The following is an 18,296-nucleotide window of genomic DNA, read 5'->3' on the forward strand; positions in this document are numbered from 1 at the left end:
AAATACCTACATAATCTTTCCAGGTGAGGCAGTAAATTAATTGCATTTCTTCCAATCTGGCTTGCTACGTTCAATTAAAAAAGACACAAAGATGGAGTAACTCAGCAGGTCAGGCAGCATCTCTGGAGAACATGGATAGGTGATGTTTTGGGTGGGGATCCTTCTTCAGAATAACGGTGCTATTGGGAGGAGTGGGGAGGTGGAGGAGGTAGAAAGCTGGTAAGAAGGAGGGGCAGGAGAAAGCCTGGCGAGTGATAGGTGGATACAGATGAGGGCAGGTTTTGATTGACAGATGGTTGGACAAAGACCAAACATGAAAAGATAAAAGGTGAGAGATAAGGATAGAAGAAATGGGAAGGAAAGTTAATATAGTTAGCAACTGGGTGATCCAGTATGCCTTGGTGGACCGAGCACAAGTGTTCGGCGAAACAGTCCCGTGTCTACATTTGGTCTTGCTGATGTGAGGCCACTATGGGAGTTATGCAGTTGATGAAGTTAGAAGAGATGCATGTGAACCTCTATCTCACCAGGAAGGACTGCTCAGGTCCCTGGATGGATGTGAGAGAGGAAGTATGGGGACATGTATTACATCTCCTATGATTGCAGGAGTAAGTATCTGGGGGAGGTGGTGGGTTGGGTGGGAAGAGATGAGTGAACCAAGGAATTGTGGAGGCAGCCTCGATACAGTCACTGATGTAATGGAGAAAGAATTGGGGGATGGTAGCAGTGTGCTTTTGAAACAGGGTCTGTTCGATGTAACCAACATTGCTGGGGCCCATGCGAGTGCCCATGGCTACACCTTTAAATTGAACAAAGTGAAAGGAGTGTATACAATGTTCACAATGTGATCTTCACCACATTGGAAAAGTCAAATGCAGATTGACTGGTTACTTTTCAGAGCATCTGCCTGCCATGTTCATTCCTCATCCTGCTCCCACTGTAACCCAATGCAAATTTGAGGAACATCTTCTGACATTTTCTCTGAATATGATACAGACTTCTGGACTGAATGTAGATTTTTCCACCTTTAGGTAGCTTTCTTTTTTTTTGCTGCTAATTGTCGTTCTGTGATTCAGGCTTATTTTTCTTTGTCTGTTCGTAACCCAGGCAGGGCATACACCTTGCTATCAGCAATTCATAACACAGACAAAGAAGCATAATGTGCTTCTGATTACCACATTAATACATTTCTCTTTCTCTGCTTTTTTTTCTACAGATGCTGCTTGAGCTGCTAAATATCTAGTATTTTTCTGTTTTTATTTCCAGTTTCCAGAATCTGCAACATCCAAAACCTCTTTTTCACTTTCATCTAGTTAGTCTCTTCCTCAGCTCGTTCTCTGCAGTACTACAATATCTTCTCTTTCAAATTTCATTCTAATTCCCATCTGTAGGTAAAATTACTACTTTACTACCTTTTAGACTAGGATTTCCAGGCTACAAGATACAGTTTTCCCTCATGCCATGCCCAGTTCTTTTGTGTTAATTAGCTCCTAATCTGTGTCCTTTGATTCTTGTATGCGACTTCTCTCGGCTGGGCAAGGCTAGGTGATTAAAATCTGTGATCAGCCAATCAAGTGAAATGAGTTATAACAAAGCATTGCAGATTATATCAGCATTTTCCCTCATTCTGTGGCGGAACACCCTGTTATTATGAAATACTCCACTTAATATGCAGCTACAAAGTGTAAAAGTATACATGCCAACTACATCAGGGATTTTAATGAGTTATTGCTCTTAGGAGTACACTGTAACCTTTCACTATTTAAATCTTAATTACAGGTCAGCTATTACTTAAAACTGAGGTTTTTCAAGTAACTAGCAAATGTATCTACACTTCATTGGTTAACAGTGCTTTTTTTAACGAAGCAGAAGCTCTTTATCGTGACTTTTTTTAGGGGGGGGGGGGGGTGAGGTGTCCTGAGTTAGAGTGCAGTTTTGTTAACATTGTCACTATTAATCTATTGTTTCTCAGATAATAGTAGGAAATTTTCTTTCAGTATATTTGGAGGTGTCTATATATTAGATTAGAGAGTCTTATTACGCTCAATAGGTATGGGTCTGCAGCTCACAAATGTCCCAGAAGGATTCTCATTTTTATGATTCCAGAGTAACCTATCCATGTCTTCCAGAGATCCTGCTTAACCCACTGCGTACTCCACCATTCTGTGCCTTCTTTTTTGTCAACCAGCATCTGCAGTTCCTTGTGTTTTCATTACAGTTTGTTGGTAATGTGACTTCAGACTTTAGACTTTATACTTTAGAGATATAGCGCAGAAACAGGCCCTTTGACCCACCGAGACCGCGCCGATCAGCTATCACTGCGTACACTAACACTATCCTACACACTAAGGACAATTTACAATTTTACCGAAGCCAATAAACCTACAAAGCTGTATGTCTTTGGAGTGTGGGAGGAAACCGGAACATCCGGAGAAAACCCACATGCTCACAAGGAAAATGTACAAATTCCATACAGACAGCACTGGTGGTCAGGATTGAACCCTGGTCTCTGGCGCTGTAAGAGGAAATCAAGGGATTCAATGCATAATGTAAAGTAACTAATGCAAACATTCTAAGCAAGCATATAGTTCAAGGTGAGATTAAGTACAATTGACATACATTGCTTCTGTAAAACTCCGAGTTGGTCAGTTCTTGGTTACGACTCACTTCTAGAGACTTGACTACAAATATCTATGTTGAAAATCCTACAGTACTGAGGTAACTTCTGCTTGAGACATTACATTTTGGAGCTATCTTCGCTCTAAGATGATTTTAAACAATTCCACGCCACCTTTCCTAAGAGAAGGTAAATTGCTGTCTTGTATTCAGTTTAATCAATATCACGAAGTCAGATTTTCTGAACCATGTCATATTGCTGTCTGTGGGAGCTAGCAATACACAAATCAGGGTGCAATGTTACAGTGATTATATTTCTAATGTAAAAGCAGGAAATGTTGGGTAAAAAAGCAGATCGCTACATCTATGGAAGGAGAAACAGTCAATATTTTGGGTCTCAAATGTTGACTGTTCCTTTCAAGTAGCTGCCTCAGCATGCGGGTTTTTCCAACATTTTCTGTTCTTATTTCAGTTACCGTTAAAGCACTTTGTTGGCTGTAAAATGCTGTAGACCATTCTCTTGAAAGGGACTATATAAATAATGTTCTTCTTTTAAGAATTAACAAAGGAAATACTCATTATGAACCTTAAATTGAGGTGATAAAGTTAATTGTAAATGTTAAAGTAACTCTTAATGCAAAATAATCTCTTCTATTATTTGCAGAAATGAAGAAGCGGAAGCTGTCAGTATTAAATTGAATGATTTAAGAGAGACGTAAGTGCATAATGTGTATTTAACAATTTAATCATCTAACCCTTTTAAGGAACAAAATATAGGAAAGCAGTTTCTTTCATCCCAAAGGACATAATTTGAACATATTGCTTCACTAAGAATATGTGGCTTGATATATAGTTATTTTGATATATAGTTTTTCCATTTTTTAGGATGACATTTTAGATAGTGTAAAATTTTATGTCTTTGATTTTCTTTACTTTATGAGTTGTTCTGGACCTTTTATTCTCAGATAATATAAACTCCTCTATATAACCCTAATTCAAATTCTAGAAGGAGGTTGGAAACCTGATACTATGCAGATCAGAGGTACTGTAGCTACAGTATGTACCTTTATTCCGAACTGGATATATTTAGGCAATAACAGCATGGTAATGCATTCTTCTTAGCATCCTCATTTTCTTTTCTTTGAGTTATGTTGTCAAAAGGATGCAGTTATGGTAAAATTATAAACTGGTACAGAACCATTTTATATGGTACATCTATGCTAAATAAGTTTCTGGGGATATTGTTCTAAGCAGTTGATTAACTGCAGATAGGTTTATTACTGTGTTCCAAGTTTGTTCGCTAATTATAATAAAATTAAAAATCATTTTAAGTGGAATTTTAATAACTGTAATAATTTTAGTAACTCTTTGTGTTAAATCAATGTTCAGATTCAGATTCAGATTCAGATTCAACTTTAATTGTCATTGTCAGTGTACAGTACAGAGACAACGACATCTCCCTGGAAGAGCGACATAGAATATGATTTCAATAAATAAATCTATTTACATGCATACAGTCATAGTGTTTTTCCTGTGGGAGGAGTGTCCGGGGGGGGGGGGGGGGGGGGGGGATGATTGGCAGTCACCGAGGTACATGTTAATAATTATCATAATTTCTAACCTAGTTTAATTATATCAGGATGATTAATTTCATTAAACACAGAATGTACAGTTCAAAAAAGAGTTGTTTCATGAAGTATTTCCATGTATTCATGTTTTTCATACAACCTGATATATGTGCTTCATTATCTTTTTTGTGAGTTTGATACATATGTCTGAAAATTTAAAGGTTTAAATTCGATTGTCACATAATTGTTGCATATTTTTCTTTTGCAACTAGAAACTTAAATCAGTTCCAATCCTTTGAAAAGCATTTGTGACTGAGTTCAGAAAAACGTAAAGGAAACGACGAGACAGAAATATACAGAAATGAATATACTCGAGTCACTATTTATAAACGATATTCTTATCTCTTCAGGAAATTTATGTAATTTCCCATTGAAGACAATTTAATTGACATTTAAAAAAACCTTCTCCAAAGCGGTAATGATACATGGGCAGGTTTGGGAGGGGGAGGTGGTGGGTGGTCGGTGGTTGAGGGCAGTTGTGTTTGTGTGTGTGAATGTGGGGGGTGAGGAATAGTATTAAAAAGTATGGTTTCCCTATGCCAGTTCTCAAAAGTAACAATTTGTTTGTGTGTTGGATGTCAGAGTACCACTGATTTATAATTATAGTGCTTTTCAAATACACAACATTTCTTGGGGATGATTTTACGGGCCTTATTTTTGAAGTACCAGTTTTAGTAGTGTATTTTACAGTATAAAACAGACATGCTGGAAGTAGCATGGCAACCCACTCCTTTTTCCACTCTCTTTGCTTTGCCTGAACCAAGATAAAACCTGAAACATCATAGTCAATTGAAGGAAATGCACATAGGGATGATATGGCATCACCATCACCAATAATCAATTTACTGCCTCTCGACAAATCATGGAACAAAAACGATATCAGATAGTAGGAAGGGGATAGGTCTGGAGAATTAATATGCATTTTTGGATTTTTTTTTAAAGCTAAGACTGTTTCTTACTATGGTAAGAAATGTTGTGGTGAGAAGAAAGCACTTGAAAAATCTAAAAACTGGGAACCTCTGGAACCGCGGTACCATTGATGATATCTTTTTGACAAACTAATATATTTTCAAAAGAAGAAAGAATGTTAGTGAGATTAATCAGCATCCAAGGAGGGAGTTGCCTGTTTGATGTTATCTACATCCAAGTGTTTACTGGATCCAAAAAGTAACTTTGACCTGAATATGTCTTTGAACGCTTTAGTTAAAAAGGGGAACGTGTATTTCTGGTGGAAGATACTAAAGCTGGACCTACAGCAAAACAATTATTTTCAGTAGCAATAAAGTGGCTATTTCACGGGGCGACTTGACGCAAGAGTGAACCAGAGTTTAACATCGTGGGAACCTCGTGCGATAACAGTACGGCATTCGTGGACCACCGTGGACCACCGTGGCGCTAACGGCAGGTAGTCGTGTAACTTGGTCACTCGGGAGAAAATTCAAGAAAGTTTGAATTTCTCCAAGAGTGACTTGTACACTTGTGGTTGAGCATTGCAACATTGTATGAACATAGTGGCCAGTGCGATATCCGTGCGATATTCGTAATAACTCTTGCGGGTACCGTGGGAACTCCTGCGAACGGTGAGTAACTGAGCAGTTTGATTGTCAGTGCTTGTTTTACCTCATTGTTAAATAAATATATTTTTTACTATCAGATTGATGTCTGCAATTCTTCATTAACACATCACTACAAGATGAATGTCTCTAATGTTATAATCCCTCTCATGCTGAAACACAAAATAGTTGAAGGGAGGTGAAATAATCAAATTTTCATTCTTTTTCATTTTTGAGTGTTCAGGTACCTCACTTGCTGAGCTATTTTACTCCAGCAGTTTGTGTCTCTTTTTGTCTAAAGCAGTTTCTAAGACTGTCGGAACTCCGCGGGCCAGGCAGCATCTACGGAGGGAAATGGACAGGCGACCCTTTCTTCAGGCTGCCTTATCTCTCTCCCCCCCACCCCCCCCCCCCCCCCCTCCTCCCACCCCCCCACACACACAAATGCTGGAGAAACTCAGTGGGTGCAGCAGCATCTATGGAGCGAAGGAAGTAGGCAACGTTTCGGCCCGAAACGTTGCCTACTTCCTTCGCTCCATAGATGCTGCTGCACCCACTGAGTTTCTCCAGCATTATTGTGTACCTTCAATTTTCCAGCATCTGCAGTTCCTTCTTAAACACAAATGCACCGAGTTCCTCCAGCATTTCGTGTTTTGCTCAGTATTCCAGCATCCGCTGTCTCCCGCGTCTCCAATAAAACAAAACTACTGTCAAAAGGGTGAAGAATAGGGGCAGAGATAGATACATTCCTGATTAGTGCGGCTGTCAGGAGGTTATGGGGAGAAGGCAAGAGAATGTGGTTGAGAGGGAGAGATAGATCAGCTGCGATTGAATGGCGGAGTGGACTTAATGGACCGAATGGCCTAATTTTGCTCCTATAACTAACAAAGATAGTAATTGTTAGGGAAATGTAGTTATTAAAGACGAGGGGGAGCAGAAATGGGCAGTCTGGGATGGCTCGCGAGATACTTGCATAGAGGCACAAACGTTAAAGAAAGGGCATATAAACAGAGAGGGGTGGGGGGGACTTCCCTCAGTGCCCATCTGTTACCATTAATTGGACAGTTCGGTCTGTGAAACGCAACACGCCAGCCCCGACATCCAGCCCGGTGGTCAGTCCTTTGAAGATAGACACCAGTTGCTTGGAGCAACTCAGCCGGACAGGCAGCAAATCTGGAGAGAAGGAACGGGTGGCGTTTCGGGTCGAGAGCCTTCTTCAGACTGAGGTCAATCCCCTGCATGGATAACAGGAGTCCCAGCCAACACGACAATCGCCCGCTGCACAGTCTCTGAGCTTCCACTGCGAAAACGGTGCCTACATTTGAGCACTTATGTAACTGAACCATCCTAACACCAACCACAGAGCATTCCTGAACTACTACCTACCTCATTCGAGACCCTGAGACTATCTTAGATCGTATACTCACTGGCTTTATCGAGTTACAGTGTGGAAACCAGCCCTTCGGCTCAACTTGCCCATACCGGCCAAAATGTCCCATCGAAACTAGTCCCATCTGCCTGCGTCCGGTCCATATCCCTCCCAACCTGTCTTATCCATGTACCTGTCTAAATGTTTCTTAAATGTAGGGATGGACCCAGCCTCAACTACCTCCTCTGGCAGCTTGTTCCATACACCCACCACCCTTTGTGCGAAAATGTTACCCCTCACTCAGATTCCTATTAGATCTTCCCCCCTCACCTTGAACCTATGCCCTCTGGTCCTCGAATCACCTCTGTGGGCAAAGGATATATATTATCCTGGACTCTGTCTATTTCCCTGCCTGTTCGTCTCATGGTTTTGTACACCTCTCAGCCTCTGTCCCCAGTGTGGAGTTAAGGGCTTGTTTATGGGCGCCCTGGGCTGAGAACTCTGGAGGATGGGTTTTAGACTTTATCGGGAATCGAGATAGACCCCGTAATGCAGGAGCAAAGAATCGCAGACGCTAATCTGCATTGGAAAGACACAATATGCGGGAGTAACTCAGCGCTGAAGAAGAGTCCAGACCCGAAACATCATCTATCCATGTTGTCTAGCGATGCTGCCTGACCCGCTGAGTTGCTCCAGCGCTTTGTGTCTTTCTACTAGACCTGTAATAAGTCTCGGCTGGGTGTTTACTGGGATCTCTGGTGTTTAATAGACGTCCTGATGTTGTTTTTGATCGGGTTTACTACTGACAGTATTTAATCAGATCCATATTAAATCATTTCCCCTTCACCTTAAACCTATGTAATCTGGTCCTCGATTCGCCTACTCTGGGCAAGAGACTGTGCATCTACCCGATCGATTCCTCGCATGATTTTAAACATTATCTTGCACACAGCGTTGTTCCCTTCACCTTGTATACACCATTTATGGCTCGATTGTTACTATTTATTGTCTGTCTACTGACTGGTTAAACGTTTGAAAGTTTCACCTCTCAGTAGATAATAAAATAAGACAACCATCACGGTCAATGTGAGACAAAGTCTTTATTCCTATTTGACAAAATAAAAAGACGACTTCTTGCACATATTGAGAGAAGGTGCATCACACCAAACAACATTTGTCTAAAAAAAAACAGATTATTCTTCAGCTCATTAAAGAGCTCGGGTGAAATTCTGACAAAGTTTGTGAATGCACTTTTATCCTCTTCGCACAGCACATTAAGCAGCTGATCATATTGTCCAAATTGAGGTCTCAGTTGAAAGATGGGCTTCACCCAGTGAGAATTCCTCTTAATTCTCTTTTTAATTAATCTCACCCTTCTGCCTTCACGCAAGCGTTCTCGATGCACATAGTGGGCTGCTGCATACAGCGCGTCAATGAAAATAACCACCATCCTGTACTCGAAAATACTTAGTATAGGCATGTCTCCAAATGAGCCAATTCAACCAAGGGAGGAATATAGTGTGTGAAAAAAACCAATATAGTGTGTGAAAACAAAGTAACATCATTTGTGCCACGTGATTAACAACACTACAGTTCACGATGTTCATTCAAGATTAACGGGAAAGCTCGGGAGACGGACAAGTCACTCGCACAAATAACAGAAATGCCGAGTACCGTGGGAACTCTTTATCTGCCCCCCGTTATATCGTGCGAAACTCGTGCTGGACCACGACCACTTCACTCTGGTGACATCTTGCGTCAACTCGCCCCGTGAAAAAGCCCCATAAAGCAGTCATTGTATTTAACTAATTCGCAATAGTCCATTCTGTACTGAGCCTCTGGGAGCTTTGAAGGTCCGTAATTATTAGCAAAGTGGCACATACCGAAGATGGTATGTCTTTCTACATGGGCAACCCCTCCTCACGGCCTCCTGATGCCCCACTCCACATCGCTACATTCCTGTAGAGGCTGAAATTAACCATCTTGGACTCATTCATTCTAGAACTCACCTATACTCCACATGAGATTTTTGCTAAGTCTCTTGTTCCTCTAAGTGGAATTCTTGTGTAGTAATAGCAATAGGAATTATTTGATGACAATAGTGTACTACTGAGCATACTTTAACACAGTGGTTATTTCACTGTAGTCGCAATCGTCTCTGGCTGTATGATCCAGAGATACATTCAAGTTCTAACTGGGCAGCTGTGGAACCTTAATAAATCTAAAATTAAGAGCAAAAGGAACAGTGCTGGCCTAGAAATACTGGATTCTCATAAAAGGATACTTGATATTGTGTTGTCCCTTAATGGTCAAGCCGATGTGTAACTAGACTAAATGGCACTTTTTTACAACGTATTGCAGAGAAGTCTTTGGCCTATTGCACTGTTCTAGTGAAGCCCAACTTAAGCTTGACAAACAGCATCTCATTTTTTATCCTTCCGTTGCAACAAACCATCAAACAGAACAATACAGGGGACAGCAGTTCAAGAAGATACGCAACTTTTCTAAGATTGATTAAAAATGGCCAATCTATACGTAATGCCATCCATTTGTGAACACCCAAATCTCATGAATGGAAGTAAAGAATGCAAAATAGCAATCAATGTCATGGTGAAGTAATCACATCACTTCTTATGCTCCCAATTACAGATGGAGGACATTAGAAGTATTTCTCTATAGATATCAAGGGCATGTTGTACTGCTCGGATCAGTCGAGCATTACCATCGAAGAGATAAGACCTAATGTCTTTAAAGCATCCAACATTGAAAACACAGGTAGCATTAAAGCAGATTGCAGATATATTGCAAACCAGCCTATAGGTGTCTTTGGCCTATTGCACTGTTCCAGTGAAGCCCAACTTAAACTTGATAACAGCATTTCATCTTCCCTCTATGGATGTTGCAGACCACAGGACTCAACTTTGAATTTAACTTTGTCAGCTTACCAGCCTTTTCAGTTTGGTTCAATATCCACTTAGAACATTAACTAGATTCATTGATCTCACAAATTCTGTTTAGTTTCAGATTTCCAGCAACTGCAGAAAGGTGAGTAATGTGCTTTCAAGAACCTTCAGTAAAAAAGAGAATCACGAGGAAATGGAGGTGAAGCAGGAGATAGATGACAAAAGAAAGATCAACATCAATAGCGTTCATAGTGGGTGCAAACTGATGGCAGGCAGCACAGAAGTGCGGCACTAACTTGGAAATGCTGTCAGGGCTCATCTAGCAGACATCAAGTTTTTGGGATGTAAAAAATACCATGGTTTCCAATTCACTCACACACCTTTTTTTAAGGGTTTTTCAATGGTTACTTGTAATTAGAGGAATCAATGTTTATCGCTGGGTTGCAACTGGTCTGAGTCTGTTCCAATAATGTTTTTTTTTAATTTCTTTCTCCTCTGTCTTTGTTCCTCTTTCTTTATGTACAACTCTTCCAGATAAATAAACTGTGAGGGAGAGAGAAAACGGGGAATTACAGACCAGTTAGTCTAACATCGGTAGTGGGGAAACTGCTAGAGTCAGTTATTAAAGATGGGATAGCAGCACATTTGGAAAGTGGTGAAATCATTGGACAAAGTCAGCATGGATTTACAAAAGGTAAATCATGTCTGACGAATCTTATAGAATTTTTCGAGGATGTAACTAGTAGCGTGGATAGGGGAGAACCAGTGGATGTGGTGTATCTGGACTTCCAGAAGGCTTTCGACAAGGTCCCACATAAGAGATTAGTTTACAAACTTAAAGCACACGGCATTGGGGGTTCAGTATTGATGTGGATAGAGAACTGGCTGGCAAACAGGAAGCAAAGAGTAGGAGTAAACGGGTCCTTTTCACAATGGCAGGCAGTGACTAGTGGGGTACCGCAAGGCTCAGTGCTGGGACCCCAGCTATTTACAATATATATTAATGATCTGGATGAGGGAATTGAAGGCAATATCTCCAAGTTTGCGGATGACACTAAGCTGGGGGGCAGTGTTAGCTGTGAGGAGGATGCTAGGAGACTGCAAGGTGACTTGGATAGGCTGGGTGAGTGGGCAAATGTTTGGCAGATGCAGTATAATGTGGATAAATGTGAGGTTATCCATTTTGGTGGCAAAAACAGGAAAACAGACTATTATCTAAATGGTGGCCGACTAGGAAAAGGGGAGATGCAGCGAGACCTGGGTGTCATGGTACACCAGTCATTGAAAGTGGGCATGCAGGTGCAGCAGGCAGTGAAGAAAGCGAATGGTATGTTAGCTTTCATAGCAAAAGGATTTGAGTATAGGAGCAGGGAGGTTCTACTGCAGTTGTACAGGGTCTTGGTGAGACCACACCTGGAGTATTGCGTACAGTTTTGGTGTCCACATCTGAGGAAGGACATTATTGCCATAGAGGGAGTGCAGAGAAGGTTCACCAGACTGATTCCTGGGATGTCAGGACTGTCTTATGAAGAAAGACTGGATAGACTTGGTTTATACTCTCTAGAATTTAGGAGATTGAGAGGGGATCTTATAGAAACTTACAAAATTCTTAAGGGGTTGGACAGGCTAGATGCAAGAAGATTGCTCCCGATGTTGGGGAAGTCCAGGACAAGGGGTCACAGCTTAAGGATAAGGGGGAAATCCTTTAAAACCGAGATGAGAAGAACTTTTTTCACACAGAGAGTGGTGAATCTCTGGAACTCCCTGCCACAGAGGGTAGTCGAGGCCAGTTTATTGGCTATATTTAAGAGGGAGTTAGATGTGGCCCTTGTGGCTAAGGGGATCAGAGGGTATGGAGAGAAGGCAGGTACGGGATACTGAGTTGGATGATCAGCCATGATCATATTGAATGGCGGTGCAGGCTCGAAGGGCCGAATGGCCTACTCCTGCACCTAATTTCTATGTTTCTATGTTTCTATGTAACAAGCCTTCGCTACTTTATGTTAGCCAACACACCACAATGTATCCATCCCACTTGGTCTCGACCAGATAATTTCTATGACTTCTCCACCTCTGCCCCCTTCTTCGCAACTTAAAACATATTTATTTCACAGATTTTCCTAGGTCCAGTGAAAGGTCACTGACCTGAAAGTGTAACTCTGTCTCTCCCTCGAAGCTGTTGGCTGACCAGCTGGATATTTCCAGCATTTTCTGGTACTTTTTTGATTTCCACCATTTGCCTTTTTTTGTTTTTCTGTAGATGTCATTTTTTGTTGCATTTCGTAGTGCATTAACAATCAGATACATCTTGGTCATTTGGCTTTTGGCTTTTGGCTAATAAAGAAATATGTCTGATCCTTTAAGATATAATTTCCATTGTATTGAAGGGGATTCACAAATGGTATCAGGTAAAACATTGGAAGGTTCTGTAACATACAGTATTTAGCTTCTATTATTGTGGATTTAGCTTCAAACACTTCAAAGTTGTTTTTACTTCAAAGTCTGCAGTGCCTCCAGATATTTCTGGTCTTTTAAAGTATTCTGACACTATTCATTTTTCATTATATGGGTTCTTCAGGCAAGGAACACACTCAGAAGAAATGAGCACACCCTATTACAGCTGCAGGGAGAGCAAACAAAAAGGGCATGCTTTGCGGAATTCTATCCTTCCCAACAGAGGATGGAAGGATGTGCTGCACATAAGTGGACCGTGCATATCCAGGGAGTTTCAATGCAACAATCCCCGCAATTAACTACCCCAATAGAGCATTAAGACAACTTTGCAAAAAAGTCTGTGAGCGAGTTGGAAACAATAGTATTTTTTATATCCTGAAAACCTGTGGTCTGTTAGTTGAGCTCTGGCAGCATTTTCAGTTAGTGCCTCATTTCTGCGCTGCTTGCCATCAATTCCTTCCGTTTACACCCACTGTGAATGATATTTGTGTTGATATTTCCTTTGTCATTTATCACCTGCTTCACCTCCATTTCCTCATGATTCCTTTTTGCTGAAGGTTCTTGGGCAAGCACACTGTTCACCTTTCTGCTAGGTTATGTAGTAAGCTACAACTGGTCTGTGAAGTAGGAGACGTCCAGTCTCCTGAATGCTGAAGTTTTCTCGGAGTGGTGCACTAAGCAAAATCTCATTTTCAAGAGCTGATTACACTCCTTATACTTCTTTTTTAGCTTTTCTTCCTACTCCATCACTCAGAAGAAGGGTCCTGTCCTGAATCGGCATCTATCCATTCCTACATAGATGCTGCCCAACCCACTGTTCCTCCAGCACTTTGTTTTTTGTTTAAGATTGCAGCATCTGCAGTTTCTTGTGTCTCCTTGTACTGTTGTCAAACCGAGTACAATCAATTTTATTGTCACATGCACAAGTATGGTGTGCTTCAAGTACAATAAAAATCTTGCCTGCACAGCATACAGGCACATAGACCCAGACAACACAAAAAGGCATAAATAATACACCATTTTTTGTACATTATGCAAGACTGTGCAAAGAAAAAGACTGTGCAATACCAAATTGGAGAAACAAGAGACTGTAGCTGTGCAAAGAACAAAGTGGTGGAGCAACAAATTCCTTCTGCACTTTGCTTTGTGTGCAATAACAAAACATCAGTACAAATCACAATCAAAAAATAAAGTCCATGTAGTGCAAGAGGTAGTCCTTCGTGTCTCTTGCTGAGGTAGGGTTAGGGTTGAGCAGGTCAGATCTAGAACCTGACGGTTGTAGGAAAGTAGTTGTTCCTGAAACTGTTGATATGAGACTTCAGGCATTTTGTACCTCCTTCCTGATGATAGCTGCAATAAAAGAGTGGATAGGGCAGCATAGTGGGGCAGCAGTAGTGTTGCTGCCTTACAGAGCAAGAGACCTGGGTTTGATCTTGATAACTGTCCATAGAGAGTTTGTACGTTCTCCCTGTGACCCCATGGATTTTTTCCGGGTGCTCCAGTTTCATGCCACATTCCAAAGACGTGCACGTTTGTAAGTTAATTGGCTTCTGTAAATTGTCCTTAGCATATACGGCGGTACAGTGGCACAACAGTAGAGTTGCTGCTTTACAGTGAATGCAGCACCGGAGACCTGAGTACGATCCCGACTACGGGTGCTGTCTGTACGGAGTTTGTACGTTCTCCCCGTGACCTGCATGGGTTTTCTCCGAAATCTTCGGTTTCCTCCCACACTCCAAAGACGTACAGGTATGTAGGTTGATTGGCGTGGTAAATGTAAAAAATTGTGTTAACATGCAGAGATCGCTGGTCAGCATGGACCCCGGTGGGCTGAAGGGCCTGGTTCCGTGCTGTATCTCTAAACTAAACTAAACAAGTTTACGAGTGATCGCTGGTCAGCATTGGCTCAGTGAGCTAATGAGCCTGTTACCACACAGTTTCTCTAAAGTCTAAAGTGAAAAGGCATGACCTGGATGGAGGCAGTATTGATGATAGATATTGGTCTTCTTGGCCGAGTATCACACTCTGTAGCGTCTCGCATTCCTGAGCATTAGACCAGGCCATGATGCAGTTGGTCAAGATGCTTTCTACAGTGCATCTGTTGAAGTTTATTAGAATATTCAGTGACATGTTGAATCTCTATAATTCAAAATAAGGAGAAGCGCTAGCATGCCTTCATGATTAAATCAATGTGTGAGCTCAGGACAGGCCATCTGAGATGTTAACATTCAGGAATTTGAAGCTGCCAACTCTCATGGCAGCTGGCACATGGTTTCCTGACTGCCTCATCGTGATGTCAACAATTCGTTCCCTGGTTTCATTGCTGTAGAGCAAATTCAGTTGCATGAGTTGGAAAATATATAGGAATGAGAAACTAGGTAAGCATGAAGTAGCTCTCATCCCCCTAAGAACATCATTGGACAGCGTTGCCGCTGAGAAAAAAAAATAGACAGATATAATAAAATGAAAAACTGTTGCAAACTCCAGGATTGATCATTAAGAGGCTCCTCGGATGGTTAGCCATGTGGTCACTAGGTTCTTTGAGTCATCTTATGGGTGAGAGACTGAGCACACAGTGAAACCGAAGTACTCACACAGTGTGACTTTTTTTTAAATAAGTAGACTGTAGACTGGTTCAGAAAAAGTCAATAGACATATGCTGTAACTCAGAGGCAGTCAATCACAGACACTGTGCCTGGCAAGGTGGCAGCCGTAAAAGCCACAGCCAAACTTTTACACACAGTACTAAATACATCATAAAAAACAGTTTGAACATGGAAAGCCTTTGCAATCTGCAGAAAACCTCTAGATCTTGCTGCAGTAGATATGACAGCTTCATTTTCTAAGGAGTTGCCACAATGAGTTGAACATTGTGCAGGCATCAACCAACATGGTCACATGATAAACAGAAAACCTTTGGTGAAGCAGCTGAAAGTGTTTGAGCTTAGGGCATTTCCCTAATGTGATATCCTGGGGTAGGATGATTGATAGCCAACAGCCACAATCTTCTTTCTTTATGTGAGGTATGACTCCAAGTATTGTAGTATTTTGCTCTTGATGCCCATTGACATTAGTTTTACCAGTTCTTTCCTGCCAAATGTTACTTTGATGCCAAGGACCATAATTTTCATGATATCTATGAGAGGTGGTGAGGACTAGGAGTTGGTCAGTTCTGGCAAAATCCAAACTTGGGCAATATTGAATATCAAGTGGCATCATTGAGCATCAAGTACCTGCAATTTAAACTATCTATAAAATAGTCTATTCTATGCTTACTTGCCCATCTACTCATAGTGGATCCAAAACATGTAACCTCTACCAACAGAACACCATCACCTCCAGGTTCTCTCTCACCATCATGACTTGGAAAATATATTCATGAAAGCAGCTCAGTATCACCATCTCGAGGGAAATTAGGGTTAGGCACCTAATTCTTGAACTACTGGAATCATCTAAACCAAAACAGCCTCTGTCTCTGGCCTTATCCCTAATATTCATACAGCTTCTGTCTTCATTGCTGTCTCTAAATTAATCAGACACACAATGAATTATATTACTCCAGCAGTCTACACCTCTGTGGTTCATGGTTATTTATAATATAAATAATATATCTAATGATTTGTTCATAGGTACTTTATTTATTACCCAAGGGCAATACAGTAGAACACATCAAACGATGTTGAATAGGTGACACAAGGATAATGCAATTAATCATTCTTGTTGTGTTTCTAGGATACACAAAACCACAATAGTTATCACATCAAATCAATGCAGTCATTACAATGAATACATTAAAATAATTGTGCCTATAATAAATCACCACCCTTCAAAATGGAATTGAATATCACTGTGTTTACGGTTCATCCCAGCATACAAATAGGAATTGGTACTTATTTTTTGGCAGGAAAATAGAGTACAGGCTTTGGTAGAACTCAGTTGGTAGAACCTTTGCTGACAATAAGGTGGTAGTTGCACTTATCACTTCAAGAATATAAGTGGAGCTTGAATATCAAAATCTAAACTGACAGTGCAGGATCTGGGAATGCTGTTATAGGTACATGCCTAAAAACTGGGGGTTGGGCTACATTTATTCTGGCATGCTAAAACATTGGTCAAGTCAGCCAAGTCAGGTCCCTGCAGAATGTCATGAAAATGGCCAAAATCCAGCTTGAAACAGTAGTAAAGCCATATACGTACTGAAACAAAAGTAATATAATGGGACCTATGTAATTCCCAACTGAATTTCATTAGTTCAGCTCAGCTCCAAACACTTCACTGTGCAATGATCATAAAGGTGTCAGCTCTTAAAGGCCCAGTTTCCATGGCAGCCTGAGGCAACAGAGCAACTACAGGGAAGAGGAATTCAGCTCTCATATTAATTCAAAGGGACATGCAGGACTTGGTCAACGTGAAGCTCGCCAGGGTTCTTAGGAGAGCCTGGCAGGAAATGGTTACAAGCATTTGTTTCAGGAGAGAATTCCTATACCATATGGAAATTCTATGTTCATATGAAATAAGTTTGAGTAGTCTACAACGACTATATACATGCCAAACGGGAAATGAAAGATTTTTGTGTTTTACCTGGTCTTCCTGCTTGGTGTCATTGTATTATGTTGTTGATAATGCTTGGATTGTGCAGACTTGCATTGAGGACTATGATTTTGATGTTTTTTTATGAGAAGTATCTCTCTCTCAAGGAACCCCATATGCCAACAATGCTTCCTTGGGAGATGCTGAGCAGTGACATCAACGGGTGATCACTGTCTTTCTTTTCTCTTCTTGTTTCAGTTATATTGCAAGCTCCAGTGCCTTAGGTCCCAATCGTCTTGCTGTATTTTATCAGGCAGCGTCTGCTTAATCTGCTTAATGGTAAAAAAAAATTCAGCTTAACTGATGTCATTTTCCACCATGTTGTGCTAACTGCTTTTGCATCTGCATTAGTATTTTGTGATTGGCGACACCAAATAGGTGGATAATTCCTATCTCCCAGACTCTATCCTTCTCTGTTAAAAATGTCTGACAATGTAGACTCTCTCAGATTGAAGGTGACATGGAGCTTCTCAGGAACATAGCATTCACCATGATCCATAACAAATTGAACATTAAGGAACTGGATCATTTGCCTGTTGATGAAAAAGTTTCACAGTCATAAAGTCAAACGGCACAGAAGCGGGCTGTTTGGCCAACCACGCCCCTGCCAACCACTCTGTTCATTTATATCAATCCCATTTGCCTGCATTAGATCCATATCCTTCTGTGCCTTAACTCTTCAAATGCCTTTCTAAATGTCTCTTAAATGTATTGATTGTATCTCATTCCAATACCTATTCTAGCAGAATAATTCAGAAATCAAACATTCTCTGTATAAAATAATTACACCCCGGATATCCTTTAAAACTCCTTCCTCTCACCTGTTGCTTTTCAATCCACCATGAGGGGAAAAAATGACCATATACCCTATATTTGCCTCCCGTAATCTTATATTTCAGATGAATGGAGCCCATGGGTTCATTTATCGTCAATGGCTTCCTGTACTTGAGAGAAGCCAACATACCCCAGTGCATGAAATGCCACCTATCGCACTGAAACAAGATTAATGAAATCACTCCTTCAGGCCAAAATAGACAAATTTCCAGCATTATTGGTAATAGCTGGGTCTAATTCACCGATATTGGTTGGCAATTTGAACCTTGCAAACTTTTCCATCCTTCATGATGTGCAGACATTACCTTTTCATTGGTTGTCAAGCACAGTGCTTGATGTGTATAAGACA

At 40.9% G+C, this 18,296-nt stretch overlaps 1 protein-coding gene across 2 annotated transcripts in view; it reads left to right on the plus strand.

The window, feature by feature from the left end:
• Window positions 1-18,296, plus strand: part of LOC116981161 (sporulation-specific protein 15-like) — a 247,845-nt gene that overhangs the window by 22,444 nt on the left and 207,105 nt on the right. For both annotated transcript variants that reach the window (XM_033033964.1, XM_033033965.1), the window contains exon 4: window positions 3,281-3,331. In XM_033033964.1, coding sequence (XP_032889855.1) covers window positions 3,281-3,331 — 51 coding nt within the window. The remainder of the gene's footprint in view (window positions 1-3,280; window positions 3,332-18,296) is intronic.

The sequence above is a fragment of the Amblyraja radiata genome, chromosome 15 (assembly GCF_010909765.2).
Source record: "Amblyraja radiata isolate CabotCenter1 chromosome 15, sAmbRad1.1.pri, whole genome shotgun sequence".
Lineage (NCBI taxonomy): Eukaryota > Metazoa > Chordata > Chondrichthyes > Rajiformes > Rajidae > Amblyraja > Amblyraja radiata.